Source organism: Culex pipiens, chromosome 1, assembly GCF_016801865.2.
Source record: "Culex pipiens pallens isolate TS chromosome 1, TS_CPP_V2, whole genome shotgun sequence".
NCBI classification, from domain to species: Eukaryota; Metazoa; Arthropoda; class Insecta; order Diptera; family Culicidae; genus Culex; species Culex pipiens.
The window spans coordinates 37,768,173-37,785,696 of NC_068937.1; the positions used below are offsets into that span (position 1 = coordinate 37,768,173).

Consider the following 17,524-nt stretch of genomic DNA (forward strand, 5'->3'; position numbering starts at 1 on the left):
TTTCTTTGGTTTCTAACAATGACGTGAGCAACTTAGTTTGAAATCAGATATACTTCCTCATTTATTTGGTCACTTGAAGTGCACGCGTATTGGTGTTTTCCAAAGTCTAAGCTGAAGTGGAAGTGGAAACTTCAACATGACACACTTATCCGAGCCGTCTTGAGCGACGGTTGCGTGTGTGTGTCTCTCTGGAAATTCTCCACCAGAAGTGTAGTGAGAGAAGTGTGAAAATAAGAGTGTTGGTTTTTATCGCCGAAGCAGGATACCCTCCTGCGCGGGGGTTAAGTCTAAGGAAAACAAACACAGACTTACCAAAGGTGGATACGAGGGTGTCCGAGGGGGAAGGGGAAATTATAAATATGAGAGCCGACGCTAAAGTACAAGAAAGTGGTAAGATTTGGTCACCTAGCAGGACTTACTTTTGATATGATATTTTTGAAAATATAACTGTTCAGAGGATTCTTGTAAAAGTTTCAGATATCATGATAATAATTTGAGAAAACTGTGAGGTAAATTTCCTCAAATCACAATACCTTTCCCCCTGGCGGTGAACGCCCGCACCTTGCGGTGAGAAGCTGTGAAAATTTGCTGGTCGTTGGAAAAGCGTTCTCAGCTCTTTTTTCCGTATATCAAACCCCCTCCCCACAGTGTCCAGCCCCTCCACCCTTTGAGGCCACCCCCGTTGAACTAGCGCGTTTTATGAAAAGAGGATTTTTGGAACCCCACTTTAGTCGCCGTCGGAGTATGGTCCCGTGAAGAACTCTACAGTCGGGTAGTCGCCGCCGATCCGTTACCGAAGATTCTGTGTCGCGCGGATTGCTCGCGAGTTGTCACATTGGAAGCAGCGGAGATCGAGAGGAGGTAGCAAGACACGTGTTTTTATGGGAGGATTAATGGTGGAACAGCTGCAGGTCCGAAACTACGCGGATCATAACAAAGTGGATTACGGATCGTAGCGCGAGTTGCGTTTGACATGGATTTAGTTTTAATGACCGCCAGCGTCGTCGCGGTTGTGCTATCTTGGGTCAATTTGAGCCATTTTGAAAAAAAGGTCTGCAATAAACAAAAGAACGTCAAAGTAAACAATCGAAGAGGTTAGGAAATCTGACAGATATCAACGTCTATTTAAAGTTTCTTCTCCATGAATCTTGCCAAAACAAATCACTGACAGCTGTCAAAACATTGACAGCTATCAATACTATTTTTATTTTTGTGTGATAGTAATCAACTTGTACCTGTCAAATTACCAAATTTATTTCGATTGTTTACTTGACCATTTCGGATGTGGTCTAATTTAGATGCTTTATGACGATTTTGAAAATGTTGTGACAAGATAGCATGATCACACGATCGCAAGAAATGAAAGATCGTCTAATTTCAACTAGGAAGTGACAAATCGGCTTTCAAATCAAGTAGATCCTTTCAAAATTCACGCATTTTTTAGCACACAAAGAAACAAGAAAAAAAAAATGGCGTCGAGGTCGCGTAGCGACGAAGATCAAGAATCGTTGTCCTCTTGATGTTGTTTTCAGTTCCAGGGGGAGGGTCGAGGAAGTGTTGTAACAGATGGGCTGTGAAGAAAGGCCGGCTTTTGCGTGAGCTGCTGCTGCGGTGGTAGTAATTTCGTTGTTTGACGAAAGATTTATCGGAAAGTGTAGTGTAGTGGCAGGAAAAGAAATAAGAAGAAGAAAAAGACCAGGAAGAAGTCTTGTGTTGGAGTCTGGCCGGTCGGAGATCGCCTTGAGATTGAACTCTCTTTCTGTGGATTTGGGACGTTGAACTGAGTGCTTTCACTGTTTGGGTGGGGTTTCTTTATGGGGGTTGTGGCTTAGTGTTGGTGAAATGTGAGGGAAGATTTTTTCCAACAAAGTGACTAAGTTCGACAAATCCAATATACATGAAATTTTTTGTTTAAATATTTTCATTTTACATTGGAAATTTTGGGATATTTTTATTAAGAAACTTGAAATTTGAAAAAAAAGTCGTTTGAATTTTTTTTCAAGGCTCTAGTACCGGAGACCGAGGTGGCATTTATTGAATTTAAATCATGTTTTTTTTTTAACTAGTTATTTTATGAGGTAAGCCACACAATGTCAATATACTATTTTCGAATTAGTTTTTTCTTCAACAGGGCTTAAAACAAGTTTAAATATTGCTAAAAATTAACAAGAAAAATATTTTTCAAAAAAATAAAAAAAAATTATTGGCAGCAAAACCAAATTTAAAGCATAATTTGGTATTATTTATTTATTTATTTAATCTGGTGGCGTAAGGTTTGTACCTTTTCAATTGCTACCTCCGGTATCATCTGTGTTTGCTAACTAAAATTACACATATTAACTAAACGGTTTTCCTAGGTTGATGTCGTCGTTGTCCATGCGTAATCCATGCTTCATCCGAGGGGATGGAGGTTTGATTTGGTTAAAAAAGAAACTTCATTAAAAATGATTTTTTTTTTCTTTTGAAAATTTTATTAAAATAATACCTACATTTTTATTTTTTAATTGTTTTTCAAATTTTTATTACACATGTTTTTACCCCCTAAAGTGCAAACTTATTTTCAACAATGTATGACGGATGGTTGACGGTCGGATTGTTTTTGGCATTTACTACGATACATTTGTACCAGAGATTTTTTGATTGTACCAAAAATACTTTTTTTTTAGATTTTCTAATCATTTTTTGATTACTTTTTTAAAGTAATTATTGGATATTTTGATAATGCTAACTTTTTCAAGTTGGAGCTATTTTCCAATAATTTTCATTTGTTTTTCTTTTTAATTTCTTTTAAAATACCGAAAGTATGTTATACAAAAATATCAGAAAATTTCACTATATTGTACGTTGTACATGATCCATATTTTCCGATATATCAACAATTAAAAAATGTGGGCTCATTGCTATATATTTTTTTATTTGCAAAAAAATGATTAACAAAGTTAAAAATAACAAATTTAACAATTTTTAAAAAACATTGGATTTTGCATGGGAATCCTTTGAAATGATTCGTAATTTATGAATGATTCTCCAAGAATCTTGCAAAAACAAATCACTGACAGCTGTCAAAACATTGACAGCTATCAATACTATTTTTATTTTTGTGTGATAGTAATCAACTTGTACCTGTCAAATTACCAAATTTATTTCGATTGTTTACTTGACCATTTCGGATGTGGTCTAATTTAGATGCTTTATGACGATTTTGAAAATGTTGTGACAAGATAGCATGATCACAAAATCGCAAGAAAGGAAAGATCGTCTAATTCCAACTAGGAAGTGACAAATTGGCTTTCAAATCAAGTAGATCCTTTCAAAATTCGCGTATTTTTCAAAAAGGAAGGAAAGAAAAAATGGCGTCGAGGTCGCGTAGCGACGAAGATCAAGAGCCGTTGTCCTCTTGATGTTGTTTTCAGTTCCAGGGGGAGGGTCGAGGAAGTGTTGTAACAGATGGGCTGTGAAGAAAGGCCGGCTTTTGCGCGAGCTGCTGCCGCGGTGGTAGTAATTTCGTTGTTTGACGAAAGATTTATCGAAAATTGTAGTGTAGTGACAGGAAGAGAAAGAAAAAGTAGATGAAGAAGAAGTTTTGTGTTGAAGTCTGGCCGGTTGGAGATCGCCTTGAGATTGAACTCTCTTTCTGTGGACTTGGGACGTTGAACTGAGTGCTTTCACTGTTTGGGTGGGGTTTCTTTATGGGGGTTGTGGCTTAGTGTTGGTGAAATGCGAGGGAAGATTTTTCCAACTGAGTGACTAAGTTCGGAAAATCCAATTTACATGAATTGTTTTGTTTAAATATTTTCATTTTACATTGGAAATTTTGGGATATTTTTATTAAGAAACTTGAAATTTGAAAAAAAAGTCGTTTGAATTTTTTTTCAAGGCTCTAGTACCGGAGACCGAGGTGGCATTTATTGAATTTAAATCATGTTTTTTTTTAACTAGTTATTTTATGAGGTAAGCCACACAATGTCAATATACTATTTTCGAATTAGTTTTTTCTTCAACAGGGCTTAAAACAAGTTTAAATATTGCTAAAAATTAACAAGAAAAATATTTTTCAAAAAAATAAAAAAAAATTATTGGCAGCAAAACCAAATTTAAAGCATAATTTGGTATTATTTATTTATTTATTTAATCTGGTGGCGTAAGGTTTGTACCTTTTCAATTGCTACCTCCGGTATCATCTGTGTTTGCTAACTAAAATTACACATATTAACTAAACGGTTTTCCTAGGTTGATGTCGTCGTTGTCCATGCGTAATCCATGCTTCATCCGAGGGGATGGAGGTTTGATTTGGTTAAAAAAGAAACTTCATTAAAAATGATTTTTTTTTTCTTTTGAAAATTTTATTAAAATAATACCTACATTTTTATTTTTTAATTGTTTTTCAAATTTTTATTACACATGTTTTTACCCCCTAAAGTGCAAACTTATTTTCAACAATGTATGACGGATGGTTGACGGTCGGATTGTTTTTGGCATTTACTACGATACATTTGTACCAGAGATTTTTTGATTGTACCAAAAATACTTTTTTTTTAGATTTTCTAATCATTTTTTGATTACTTTTTTAAAGTAATTATTGGATATTTTGATAATGCTAACTTTTTCAAGTTGGAGCTATTTTCCAATAATTTTCATTTGTTTTTCTTTTTAATTTCTTTTAAAATACCGAAAGTATGTTATACAAAAATATCAGAAAATTTCACTATATTGTACGTTGTACATGATCCATATTTTCCGATATATCAACAATTAAAAAATGTGGGCTCATTGCTATATATTTTTTTATTTGCAAAAAATGATTAACAAAGTTAAAAATAACAAATTTAACAATTTTTAAAAAACATTGGATTTTGCATGGGAATCCTTTGAAATGATTCGTAATTTATGAATGATTTAAAAAAATAAACACGGAAAAATGTGAATTAGTTTATATGTTAAAAAAAAAAACAAAATAAACCATAAATCTCGTGATAGATTTCCGAAATTGAACCAAAAAAAATGTCTAAAAATTAAAAATGGATGTTCACAAATGTTTTCCATGATTTTTTTAATAGTCTTAATAAATAAACTAATGATGCAAAATTCCTTATTTTGACAGTGGAAATGCAAAAATAAAGTTTCATCAAATCAAAACAAATGTGTCATTCAAAAATACAGTAAAACCAGAGGCTTTTTTTCTATTTCAGCATCGAAACCTGACGAATTTTAAATGCTGTATTATAAAATATAAAATAGATGAAGAAGCATGCTTAGAACATGATATTGTCTTCATTAGAGCTATTACAAAAGTTGATAAAAATCTAACAAAGCTATACTGCCCATGTTCGCATAAATGTCCCATATGCAAAAACAGCAAGCTGAGAAAAACGCAAAACAAGTTTGTCCCACACATAAGGCTACGTGTTAAGTTTTCACGAAAAAACTGGATTTCCTCCTGATTTCTAGAACAAAGTACTGGATGTTATAGGCTTTTCTGAAAGAGCACACGATTTTGAACCAAACTGCATCAATAACTCAAAAGTGACGAAAATGCATATGGGACATTTATGCGATCATGGGCAGTTTAGTTGCTATTTCATTATTTCCTTGTTCTGCTGTAATTAAATGTTTAAATACCATTATTTTTTTCATGAACGAGTTTAATTTTTTTATGCGATTAGAAGTTATTAAAATTAAATGTTGGGTAGGGTAGTCATCAATGAGACAATTTTGGTTTTTAACATTCAACGATTTTTGTATTTTTTACATCAGCATGTTTTAATGAGCTTTTTGTTGCATTTACTTTCTTTTAATCTGTTCTAATATTGACCAAAATATGGAATTGATGTTACGTCTACAGCCCTAGTTATTCAACTGTCTCATTGTAGACGCACTTGGCAGGAACAATGAGACACGCTACGGAAATAAATGATTTTCTAGTAAAACGTCATGGTTTTGTATTGTTCCGCAATTTTACCAAATTGAAGCTTTAATTCACAAAAGTTATACTGAAAAGTATTCAAATTTTGTAAAATCCATATGGGTAATTCTCTACCAACTCACACGAAATCGGGAAAAGTTGCCCCGACCCCTCTTCGATTTGCGTGAAACTTTGTCCTAAGGGGTAACTTTTGTCCCTGATCACGAATCCGAGGTCCGTTTTTTGATATCTCGTGACGGAGGGGCGGTACGACCCCTTCCATTTTTGAACATGCGAAAAAAGAGGTGTTTTTCAATAATTTGCAGCCTGAAACGGTGATGAGATAGAAATTTGGCATCAAAGGGACTTTTATGTAAAATTAGACGCCCGATTTGATGGCGTACTCAGAATTCCGAAAAAACGTATTTTTCATCGAAAAAAACAATAAAAAAGTTTTAAAAATTCTCCCATTTTCCGTTACTCGACTGTAAAAAATTTTGGAACATGTCATTTTATGGGAAATTTAATGTACTTTTCGAATCTACATTGTCCCAGAAGGGTCATTTTTTCATTTAGAACAAAATTTTTCATTTTAAAATTTCGTGTTTTTTCTAACTTTGCAGGGTTATTTTTTAGAGTGTAACAATGTTCTACAAAGTTGTAGAGCAGACAATTACAAAAATTTTGATATATATACATAAGGGGTTTGCTTAAAAACATCACAAGTTATCGCGATTTTACGAAAAAAAGTTTTGAAAAAGTTACTTTTTGCGTTTCTCTTTGTTTCGTCGTCCGTGTCTGTCGCGGGTGACCATGAACGGCCATGATCGATGACGACCAACTTTTTTAAAACTTTTTTTCGTAAAATCGTGATAACTTGTGATGTTTATAAGCAAACCCCTTATGTATATATATCAAAATTTTTGTAATTGTCTGCTCTACAACTTTGTAGAACATTGTTACACTCTAAAAAATAACCCTGCAAAGTTAGAAAAAACACGAAATTTTAAAATGAAAAATTTTGTTCTAAATGAAAAAATGACCCTTCTGGGACAATGTAGATTCGAAAAGTACATTAAATTTCCCATAAAATGACATGTTCCAAAATTTTTTACAGTCGAGTAACGGAAAATGGGAGAATTTTTAAAACTTTTTTAGTGTTTTTTTCGATGAAAAATACGTTTTTTCGGAATTCTGATTACGCCATCAAATCGGGCGTCTAATTTTACATAAAAGTCCCTTTGACACCAAATTTCTATCTCATCACCGTTTCAGGCTGCAAATTATTGAAAAACACCTCTTTTTTCGCATGTGCAAAAATGGAAGGGGTCGTACCGCCCCTCCGTCACGAGATATCAAAAAACGGACCTCGGATTCGTGATCAGGGACAAAAGTTACCCCTTAGGACAAAGTTTCACGCAAATCGAAGAGGGGTCGGGGCAACTGCTGTGTGAGTTGGCGGAGAATTACCCATATATTTATACCAAATTACTTTATATTTTTGTTAAATAGAGTAAAAACTCAATAATTATGCCAAAAATCACTTTCAATTTATGTTTTGAAAGAATTACATAGATATTGATAAGTTTTTTTTAAAGAAAAATAAAAGTGTTTCATTGTTACCCATGGCCTGAAAGGAATGGGGAACAATGATACAGCCCTGGATTCTGGGTATATTCTTAATTTTGGCCAAACCTAATGAAGGGACATTGCAGCCCAACTTATTCCCTGAACAGTCGAAAAAAATCTAAAGAAATGTTAGTTTTGGTGTTAATGGCGGCCTACTGTATGTATGTATGTATGATCCCCATACCCGCAGGCAACTTGGTCCCGAAACACATGTGAGCGCTAGGTGAACAATTCGATCATCTTTTACTCCGTAATCTGTACACCCACGTGCATATGTTTTTTTGCACGAATTTGAGTGCCACAAATACCGGCGCGCATAGATCAAAATGGTTACCCTCTTCCCTTCCCAAGCGCCGGAAATTTGTAGCGGGTGTAGGGACACTTTGTATAGACGCCCTTGCTCCCATCACGTCACTGAGGGTATGGAGCGACGAGAAATTAATAAGCATGCCCCCTTAGTCGAACCTTCATTAGAGAAGCAGGCAATCCACAACTCACAGCGAACGACCAAGGGAACACCCTACCGCGTATATAATAAGGTTGGCGTGGTTGTCTTTAATGAATTGTCAATATGTGTGTGTAAATGAAAGTGTTCATTTGTAATAAAAAGGAAAGCTCTCACCAAATTACGAGTTCTTCACATCCAGATGGGCATTTAATTCTTGAAGTCCAAGTTTTTTCAAGTCCACCTTTGAAAATCCACGAAAGCTTCATTCTTGAGTTGCTGTGCTTCTCGATCTTCTGTTCCTGGCACTGTTCGCCGTTTCCCGTGTTGTTTTTCTCAGGCAGCTTTGGCATGTTCGACAGCTACCGGTGGGTCTTCTTAGAGATCCGATCGATCAGTTTTCACCCGGCATTCACCAGAATGATGATCTTGTCTCGAACACGCACGACACTATGGCCGGAGGTTTGGGCACTTCCTCTCACGGCACGGATGAAGCAATTTTCTTCAATGTCACCTGGCGCACAACGAGTTCCGGATCATTCACAAACCGTCAGAATTACTTTGTGGAAAAATAAATTTTAGTTTTAACTTTTAACTCAAACACACAAAAAAAATGTGAAAAACACTCTGGTGTTAATGGCAGCCTACTAGCGAAAAAGTAATTTTTGTCCATAATTTACTTTTACACCCCAGAATCAAACATTAATAAATAACTTTTCAACGGAGCGTCCATAACCAAAGCCACTATTATGGCAGACGTGTATCCAGTGGACACACCTTTCTGCCAAATATGAGCCTGATTGGTTGAAACTACGACTTGTGAGAGCCATTTTACCATTGTTCCCCGTGTCTCATTGATGACTTCTCTACCCTAATTTAAACATTAGTTCGTCCATGAATGTCTCCATACAATTTTTAATATTCAAATATTCAAAATATCTGTATCTTAAGAACGATTTTCTGATGAAAGTTATGGATATTGCTAAGGAATACTCAGAAAAAATTTGGCCGGTTTTTTATTGACTTTTTACACAAAAAATGAATTGCGCAGAATAATCCTTTTGTTATAAGTTTAAGACGATTGTAAATGCAAAGAAGGGTATATTTTTTCGGAAAAACCATAATTTCTGAAAAAAATGTACTGCTTATTAATTTATCAAAACGAATTACTGTGAATATTATGTTTATCATCATTGATCTTCGATGACATTTTTATGAACAGCTTTGATAGCAAAATTGAAAAAGAATAAGCCTTGTCTTCTTAAATCTTTTATCAAAAACTTTAATTTTTTTGTTTTGACATTTAATTCTTGTTTCATTTACCTTTAATTGTTTAAATCCTTTCAGAACAGTCTGAAACCCATTTTTAGGATTGTCGTATATCATTTGTGCTAAATAAAAGTGGTAATAAAAAAAACAAAAATGAACCAAAATTTTCACAACATCAAACCCGGAGTGATTAAGTCGGCAAAAGTGGTGTCATAAATTTCCATCCTGAAGACGACGACGACGTCAGCCAAAAGTGATTAATCTTTAGCACGGGAGACAAGTTGGAGAGTGTCGGTTATTTTGGTGTTCAGTTTTTTTTTGTTGGATGCTGGAAAAATTAGTAAGGAAAAAATATTTTTTGTAAGTGTTTTTTGAGTGGAAATTCTGCACTTAGAAGAAGAAAAAACAAGGAGTCAAATGTTTGTTTCTGTTTAAGAGGGGGTGAGATAAATATTTATGCAAGGTGGAGTCAAACTGTGATAGATCAAGTTCCTGAGAGGTGCAAATGTTGGCCGGAATGAGCATGTACGAGGAAGAGTGGACCAGGACGGAAATCGTCACGGTAGGTTTGCTGGTCAATTTTGCATCAGTAAGAATAATACAATCTTTAATTTCGTAGTTTTTTAGCAGATTCGTCAATTTTAAAATTTTAAATGAAAAAGCTATTTCAAAACTACTTCTTCAAGAAATAAAAACTCATCAAATCTAGCTAAAATGTGAAACCGACCCTCAAGTGCATTGAACTCACCACCGTCAAATCTCGTAGTGTGTCGTCATCTGTTCAACTGATCGTGTTCACAATTTTGGTTTCTAAGCCGGGAATACGCAATCTTCCCCCCTCCCCTCGATGGGTGGTAAGAAAACAATTTAGACGCGCTGCGGGAAAATGCCATTAAAATTAATGACTTTGCTCACTTGGCGAAGAGGCACTCACACTTGTCGCAACTATGCGTTTTTTTTTTCAAAAATAGACACTGTCAGTTTTGTAACGTTGTTCGTATCAGCTGCTTTTTTTAAAGTGATGTCATTGAATAAACTGTAAAAAATAAAGTGAGTCCAATGCAAATATTATTTCAGGTTTTTGTCTCCACCTCCAAAAAGATATTTTTCCTAGACCTACAGCGTTGATTCAATTAAGAATAAATTTACTTCAATTTGGAATCGATTCCCATCGCGCCCCAACTAAACACGTGTCGATCATCCGCAGTAATGGATCGAAATAGGGTCACGTCGATTCTCCTCGCCGGCGTCTACCACGATCCAACTGAGCCGAAAGGCATTCTTCTAATTTTCCGATTTCGATCTGCATCCGCCATATGTGACCGATCCGCGAGAGGACAACGACTTTGGAGAACTGAGAACTGTTGCGCGGTTATTTCTGGACCTGGGTCTTGCCCCCCTCCCACGCGCACGCCTCTGGATTGTTTGTGCGTACCCAGGTCCACACAGCTTAGGTGCGGTTTGTTTATGTAATATTTATAGAGCAGCCCTCAATTCTCAAACTTGGTAGCGAAATGGAATGCAAGTAACACGTGTTCAGGTTGGGGGATTGGCTGAACTTACGCAGGTGGATGACTCTTTTCGAAGAATGTTATCTATAGAATTGCGTTGGCTGAGTGTTGATCATGGATTTGATAATCAAGTGTATGGAGACGCATAGTGGTTTTCGTATTTTGACCCATCGTGCGTCTCCATGTTGCTTGCAAATTCAACGGTTTTGTTAACTTTACTCCAACATGATCCACAGTAAACAAAAATAATTAATTGTGAACGATGGTCCAGATTTGTGTAATGGTTTTGTTAACAAATTCAAAAACATACATTCAAAGGATTCGCTTACAAGTCCTTACTGTCCTTGGTCAATCTTATAAAGTTACTTCTTTTAAAATTAACTTTTTATAACTACTAAAAGAGCAATTCTAGCAAGAATGAGCAAATTTTTAGGAAAGTAATTTTTGATTTGGATGAAACTTTGTGTGTACATTGTCTATAACTAAACAAAGTCATTTTGCATTATTAGTTCGTCAATACAAGTTTTCATACAATTTTGACAGCTATCCATATAAAAAGGCTCTTAAAATACAGTCCAAACTCGATTATCCGAAAGACTCGATTTTCCGAAAATTCAATTCTAATAATCGAGGCTTCGGATAATTGAGCAATTCTGTATCTTGAGAACGGATTTTCTGATCGTCTTCGGCAAATTTAAGAATCTAAAAAAAAACTTGCCATCATTTTTAAATCGACAATTCTCAAAAAAATGGACTCCGCAAAATAACCATTTAAAAAAAACTTAATTTCTGATTACGTTTTGATGACAAACGAGGTATTTAGGTACTTGTGCCATATGGCACAAGTTGTACAAAATTGATTTGGCAGTGTTGCCAATCATTCGAAAAAATCATAATTAAAAAAAACGTGAACAAAAAGTTGGAAATTTTTCATCATTTTATTTTGAAATGTAAAATCAAATTGCAAATCAAAAAGTACTGTGCTGACAGCTTCTGACAGAAAAACAAACATGAATAATTTTAATTCAAAAAAATTATAAATCACCAAAATACTTTTGATTTTTTATGTGACGATAACTCCAATATCCAATACCAAAAAAAAGAAAATATCGTAATTTTTTTTCGTTCTTTCACAAATAGAATGTTTTCAAATTTACCAATCAACCCTTAAATTTGATATGGTCAAAACTAAGTTCTTATACCCTTGTCAAATGTTAGGACTGATTTGTTTATTTTTAACATTAAAAACCGGATGTAGAGAAAACCTCGTTTATCTTGTGTGACTTTCGTCCGGAGGCGATATCTCTGCATCCTTTGAGCCAATCTTTAATATCATTGAACCAAATTGATGGGAAATTTTCTGATCTGTCAGAAAAAAATATTTTCAGGCATGTTCAAATTTGGTCATGATTTTTACAGGCACGTTACAAAAAAATCAACTTTAAAGTGGATATAACTCGAAAACGGTGCACAATATTGAAATTTATGTAAAGTACTTTTCGATTGCAAATTTGATCTTACATTTAAAAATATAGTCAACATATATTTTCAGTGTTTTTCAAACAATCATGATATTTTTTCGAAAAATTGGCAACACTGCCTTCTAAATTATGACTTACTTGTACCAGAGCTCTAAAGATTTCAGTTTCTGTCATCAAAATTTTTGTCATGTCTGTAAAATCAAATGAAAAATAGATATTTTTTCAGAGTGTAACTATTTTCTTCTGAGAAGATGTCAGTCGGTACCAGAGCTCTAAAGATTTCAGTTTCTGTCATCAAAATTTTTGTCATGTCTGTAAAATCAAATGAAAAATAGATATTTTTTCAGAGTGTAACTATTTTCTTCTGAGAAGATGTCTGCCAGGGGTGCGGAAATTATTTATTTAAAAAAATAATTTAATTATTTCCATCTAGAAGATTGAACACTTCCTCTAGGAATTTTTTTTTTAATTTAGTATTTTTTGAACATTTCGCCTTAAAAAATATAAAGTATAATTTTCCCACACTCTGTTAAAAGAAGCGTCCAATCGATGATTAGCAAAACCAAAAAAAAGCAAAACATTATTTTTCAGATTGCATTTTTTATGCCCCAACACAACATTGAACTCTGATTTGTTTTTAAAGGTTGCGACACAACTACAACAAAAATTAAAATTAAACGGTATTAATATTTAATGCAATTTTGTTTAAATTAAAATTTTCAAGGTTAAAACAAAAAAATATTTCAAGGTGGCTGACACATTATTCCATCGGGCACCTGATGTTGGCATGTCAGTAGTTTGACGTTCAATCACGATTTCATTAGTCAGTCGGTGACACACTATTTTCAAAAAATCTCTCTTGGGCGTAGATCAAAGATGAACTGCGAAAAAATATACTCTTTCACTACATCTGCGCTAACTTCAAAAGTTAAGCGATGACCTATACTTTATTGGGTAATTATTATTCTGTATTATTTGGAATTTTAAAGTTTAATACGTCTATTTAAAATTGCAGGCCTTTTTTGAAACTCGAAACTATTTTTGCTGGAAATTCCAACTAATCAGCTTCCATTTGCGTCTAGGAAAACTAAAATAGGTTGAAGTGGCGCGAAGTCATCGGTTTTTTTTTTGCGAAACTGAATCGAAACAAACTATTGAATAAGATTAACAAAAAATGCAAAATTTCGATTAAATAATTGTTTACAACAAATACTAAAATATCCAACGGTAAAAATCGCATGCAAAAGCATGCACATCACCTTCGTCAAAAACGACGCATTGCATATATACAATATTTGTTTGAGTCCACGAACAGGGCATACCCCTTTGCATGAGTCGTTTGGACCTCACCAATCTGCCTGATTTTCAATAAATTTGATTTTAAATTGATGGAAATAAACAACAACAACAAAAACAACAATAACTCTATTTAGATTTAACCAATTGGGATGCTCTATCCTGCATTTTGTTGCATTTTTCAAGCCCTTTAAGATGCATTTTGAATTTTGAAATTAAATCGAATTCTGCCTATATTACAGCATTTTAAAGATTTTTGATGTTTTTTGATCCTTTAAACTTTGTGTCCCGATTTGCCCCACTTCCCGTTGACCTAAAGTGCTCATATTTTGGCCAGATGTTAGTTTACCTAACTTTACTGTAGACCGCAAATCGATTTGAAAATCAGAAAAAATGCATCTTTGGAGTCACAAAGAAGTTTAAATAAATCGTGAAATGCTAATACTAAGTTAAAAATTTGTCAAATCTTTTTAACTTACGAAAACATTCAGGTCTTTGTTAGCCGTTCCTAGCGATCGTTCAACTCCGGCTGATCGTTTTCTTGAATGTACAAAACGTGTGCGCACATAATTCATTCTCTCCTCGCGAAAATACGACAAATTTCCTTGTTCCTGTTTCCAAGTTTTCCCCCAAACAAGCCGCGTGATCTGCAATAACGCTGCAGTTTTTGCGCGCTCAGCTTTTTTCTTCTTCTTCTTCTCCAGTCCACTGCCCTTGGCAAGGTGCCAGTGTTGCCAGCGCGTCCTCGGAACAAAGACCAAATAAAGGCCCGACTCTGTTCAAGATCGTCGTCGGACGAAAATAGATCGCCCTCTCGTTCCGGGTTGATCCCCACGTATACGTTTGTAAAATGCGCAAATGCGAAAATATAGTCCCGTGAAGAATAAAATTAATAAATATTAGTGAACTACGGAGCGCGGCACAGGGTTTATATTTATGGGCGAGGAAAAGCAAGATTTATGGCCGCCGCGGCAAGAGTTCTGGTTCGGGGCCGTTTCCGCGATTTGAGACGAATCCGACGAAAGTCAACGATGCAACGTTAATTACTGAAACAAATGTCGCAAATTGTCGAATTAATAACAAATTTCGTTTTTGAAAAGATAGTCACACAGCAATCAATTCTAAGTTCGTTGAGAAATTGAGAAACAACAAGTTCTCCTTTCTTCTCGCAATTTCCTCTCATTTTCCGGTCCAAATTTTATGAATTAAAATGAGAACAGGTAGAAACGTTACGTGTTTTTACGCCTTGTTGTGATTTCGGGTTTTCTTCCTCCCCAAACGGACACAACCTTTTCCGAAGTTGACATCTTGGTTGACAATATTTGGCGGGCTGCCAGTCAGAGTCACGGGAATCAGGTTTATCCCGTTCTCTTGGCTTGGCTTCCGTTGATATTTTCATTTCGGTGGTACAAGTTGTAAAAAATGAATGAAATGCTTTCGTGTACTCGCAAATTGGGTGCTAATTGTGTTGGTTTGATGTTTGCCTCGTGAAGTTTTTTTTTCGTTTTAGCCCACTCTGAGGTTTTAAAATTTATGATTCTCATCCCAGAACTGGAAAACAGTTCTGAAAAGAGTAATGGAAATTTAAAACATTCATCGTACAAATTTCTTTGACCTAATAATTCGATGTCTTTTTTTATATCTATTTTTTTTTATCATCAAATAAACGGATACCAAAATTTTAAAGAAAAACTCATATAAACTTTTAAACAAATATGATCCCTGTATCCCCTTAAGATAAACGTTTTCTGTTCCAGATTTTGATAGTGTTAGATAAGCATGCAAATTCATTTTTTTTAATAATGTACTATTTTTTAAATTAGGTGCAAATTCAGCCATTTTGAAATACACGAACAAGTTGCCGAATGAATCAGTATTCTTAAATTGAATTGTTATTTATTTTTTCTCTCTCAACTTTGTTGTGCCATTCGCCTGTCAGTTTTTTTTTAGATATTTTACATATGCATTTGAGGTTTTTTTTTGGGTTTTAAAAGTGAAATTAGGTCAAAGTGTCAAATTTCCAAAAATCCAAGTCTTTTCATTCCCCCTCTCCCACTGTGCATAATTGTCCATACAAATAAAAAACTTTTTATCAGCGTCGAAAATTTCCAACGCATCCTTCCACATTTACCCTCTATACAGTCAACTTGGTTAATGGATGACCCCTTATTAAAATAAAAATAAGTCATAAAAAAATCTTTCAAATATTAGGCTTAAGTTTATTGAATTCAAACGATTTTGCAGAACTCGTAAAATTCCGTGAAATTAATCTTTCCAACTAGCTGAATTTGGCACAGTTTTCTGATATTTCCCCGTTAATTCAGAACAAGACATTAAAATTTCGAAATAGGTTAAAACATAACATAAAAAACCAGCCCCCCGCCCTCTCCCCCGTTGACTTTGGTCAGAGGACATAAACTTCAAAAAATATTTGCAACGGCCTAACTGTAATAAAGCAATTTGTTATACTTTTGCCAACAAATTTTGAGAATCAGGCTTAAATTTAGTTTTAATTTATATTTAAGAACAAAAATGTCAAATAGTTTAACAATGTTCACAATTGTATAATTAACAAATAATGAATATATTCTCACGATTTTTCTATGAATCGATGCCTCTGTGCTCTCTTGTACTAAGCTTGCTGGTTTTCCACAATATAAATCACGAAATGCAATGAATTTAATAAATTATTATGTTTTTGCAGCTTAAACACTTTTTTTAATCTGGAGAGATGAATAACAAAATATCGAGAGTAAATAATAACACATTATATTAATGGTTTACCATGTAAAATAATCCAAACAAAAGAAAAACACCAACAAAATAGTTATATTGATAAACTTTTTCATTACTGAATGCCTTTTTTTTTCTAAATAATTGGAAAATAAATGAGTCCAACATTCAAAAAGCAAAACATTAAAAAAATACTGACATAAAAAAAATCTAGCAAAAAAAATAGTCAAGTTCGTTCGGATTTTGTTTCAAATCCGTAGAAAAATTAAGAAATCGAAGAAAAAGTTTAATTTTTTTTCAGATGCGCTTCATTTTTTTTTAAATAAACAAAGAACTGCAAATCGTCTTTTGTATGCTCAAGGCCGAAATATTTGAAAATTTCATGAAAAATAAAATGGACACAAGAATTAATTATGTTGAAAGAATAGAACAATGCGCTGAAATATTACAGATACAAGAATAAATAATCATGGAAGAACATAACAATATGTTTAAAATTAAATACTTTTTTTCAATCAATATGTGCTAGAAAAAAGCTAGAACTTGACCGAGCCACATAGCCCAGTGGTAACGCTTCCGCTTCGTAAGCGGTAGATCGGAGTTCAAATCCTCGGACCAACACAACTGGAGATCTTTTCCCCTCTGGATTCGATTGCTTAGTAAAGGGTAGATTTTTTACTTAATTCTGAACAAATTTTAAATTAATATTAAATTTATAATAATATGTTGTAATTATAATTTTTCATAAAGCTTTTTAAATCCTGTTCATTTTTAAACTCACAAAAAATCTGAGAAAATATGTTTAAATTAAAACATTTCTCCGTTTTTAACTATCTGAGTTTTGTCCTTTCGACCTTTTTTCCATTTTTGACCTATTGTCCTTACGACCTTTGTCACACATCTATTCCAACCCTATTTCAATATTCAAAATAATCAATTCTAATATCTTTTTCTCTCTCTTCCATTTCAGGTGAGTTTCGTTAACTAAATGTTCCAGAATTGAGTAAGCCAAGTCCCATTGCAAAACTGTCGATATTTGTTTTCCCAAATTTCCCATCTTAGCCACCTTCTTCCCACAACCAGCAGTTATTTACTACACAATTTCGACTATTTGCGATTACGAAATCGAAATCGCAATATTTGCCGGTGCACTTGACCGATCGTTTCGCTCAGCAGAATGCCGCCCAGGCAGAAATAGTTTCCTAACCTTTCGTCCTCACTAATTTTAATGGCTGCCCGATTTTCGCTAATCGGCTGA

General features: G+C 34.2%; 1 protein-coding gene and 1 long non-coding RNA gene across 27 annotated transcripts in view; both read left to right on the forward strand.

Moving 5' to 3' along the window:
* The window catches only part of LOC120414160 (tropomodulin), a 145,782-nt gene that overhangs the window by 31,127 nt on the left and 97,131 nt on the right, over positions 1-17,524 (forward strand). Inside the window, exons 1-2 of one of the 25 annotated variants that reach the window (XM_039575205.2) lie at positions 844-861; positions 9,682-9,807. The exons of 23 other annotated variants lie outside the window; for them this stretch is intronic. In XM_039575205.2, coding sequence (XP_039431139.1) covers positions 9,751-9,807 — 57 coding nt within the window. In that variant the 5' untranslated portion in view covers positions 844-861; positions 9,682-9,750. Of the gene's footprint in view, positions 1-843; positions 862-9,652; positions 9,808-17,524 lie in introns of those variants that run through there. One more of the 25 variants, XM_052706638.1, reaches the window with a different exon arrangement.
* Positions 770-9,399, forward strand: LOC128092565 (uncharacterized). Of its 2 annotated transcripts, none has more exons than XR_008211887.1 (2): positions 770-911; positions 9,324-9,399. It is a non-coding gene; the product is annotated as an uncharacterized LOC128092565 (long non-coding RNA). The 2 variants fall into 2 exon arrangements; XR_008211888.1 differs by having other exon boundaries at positions 773-911; positions 9,329-9,399.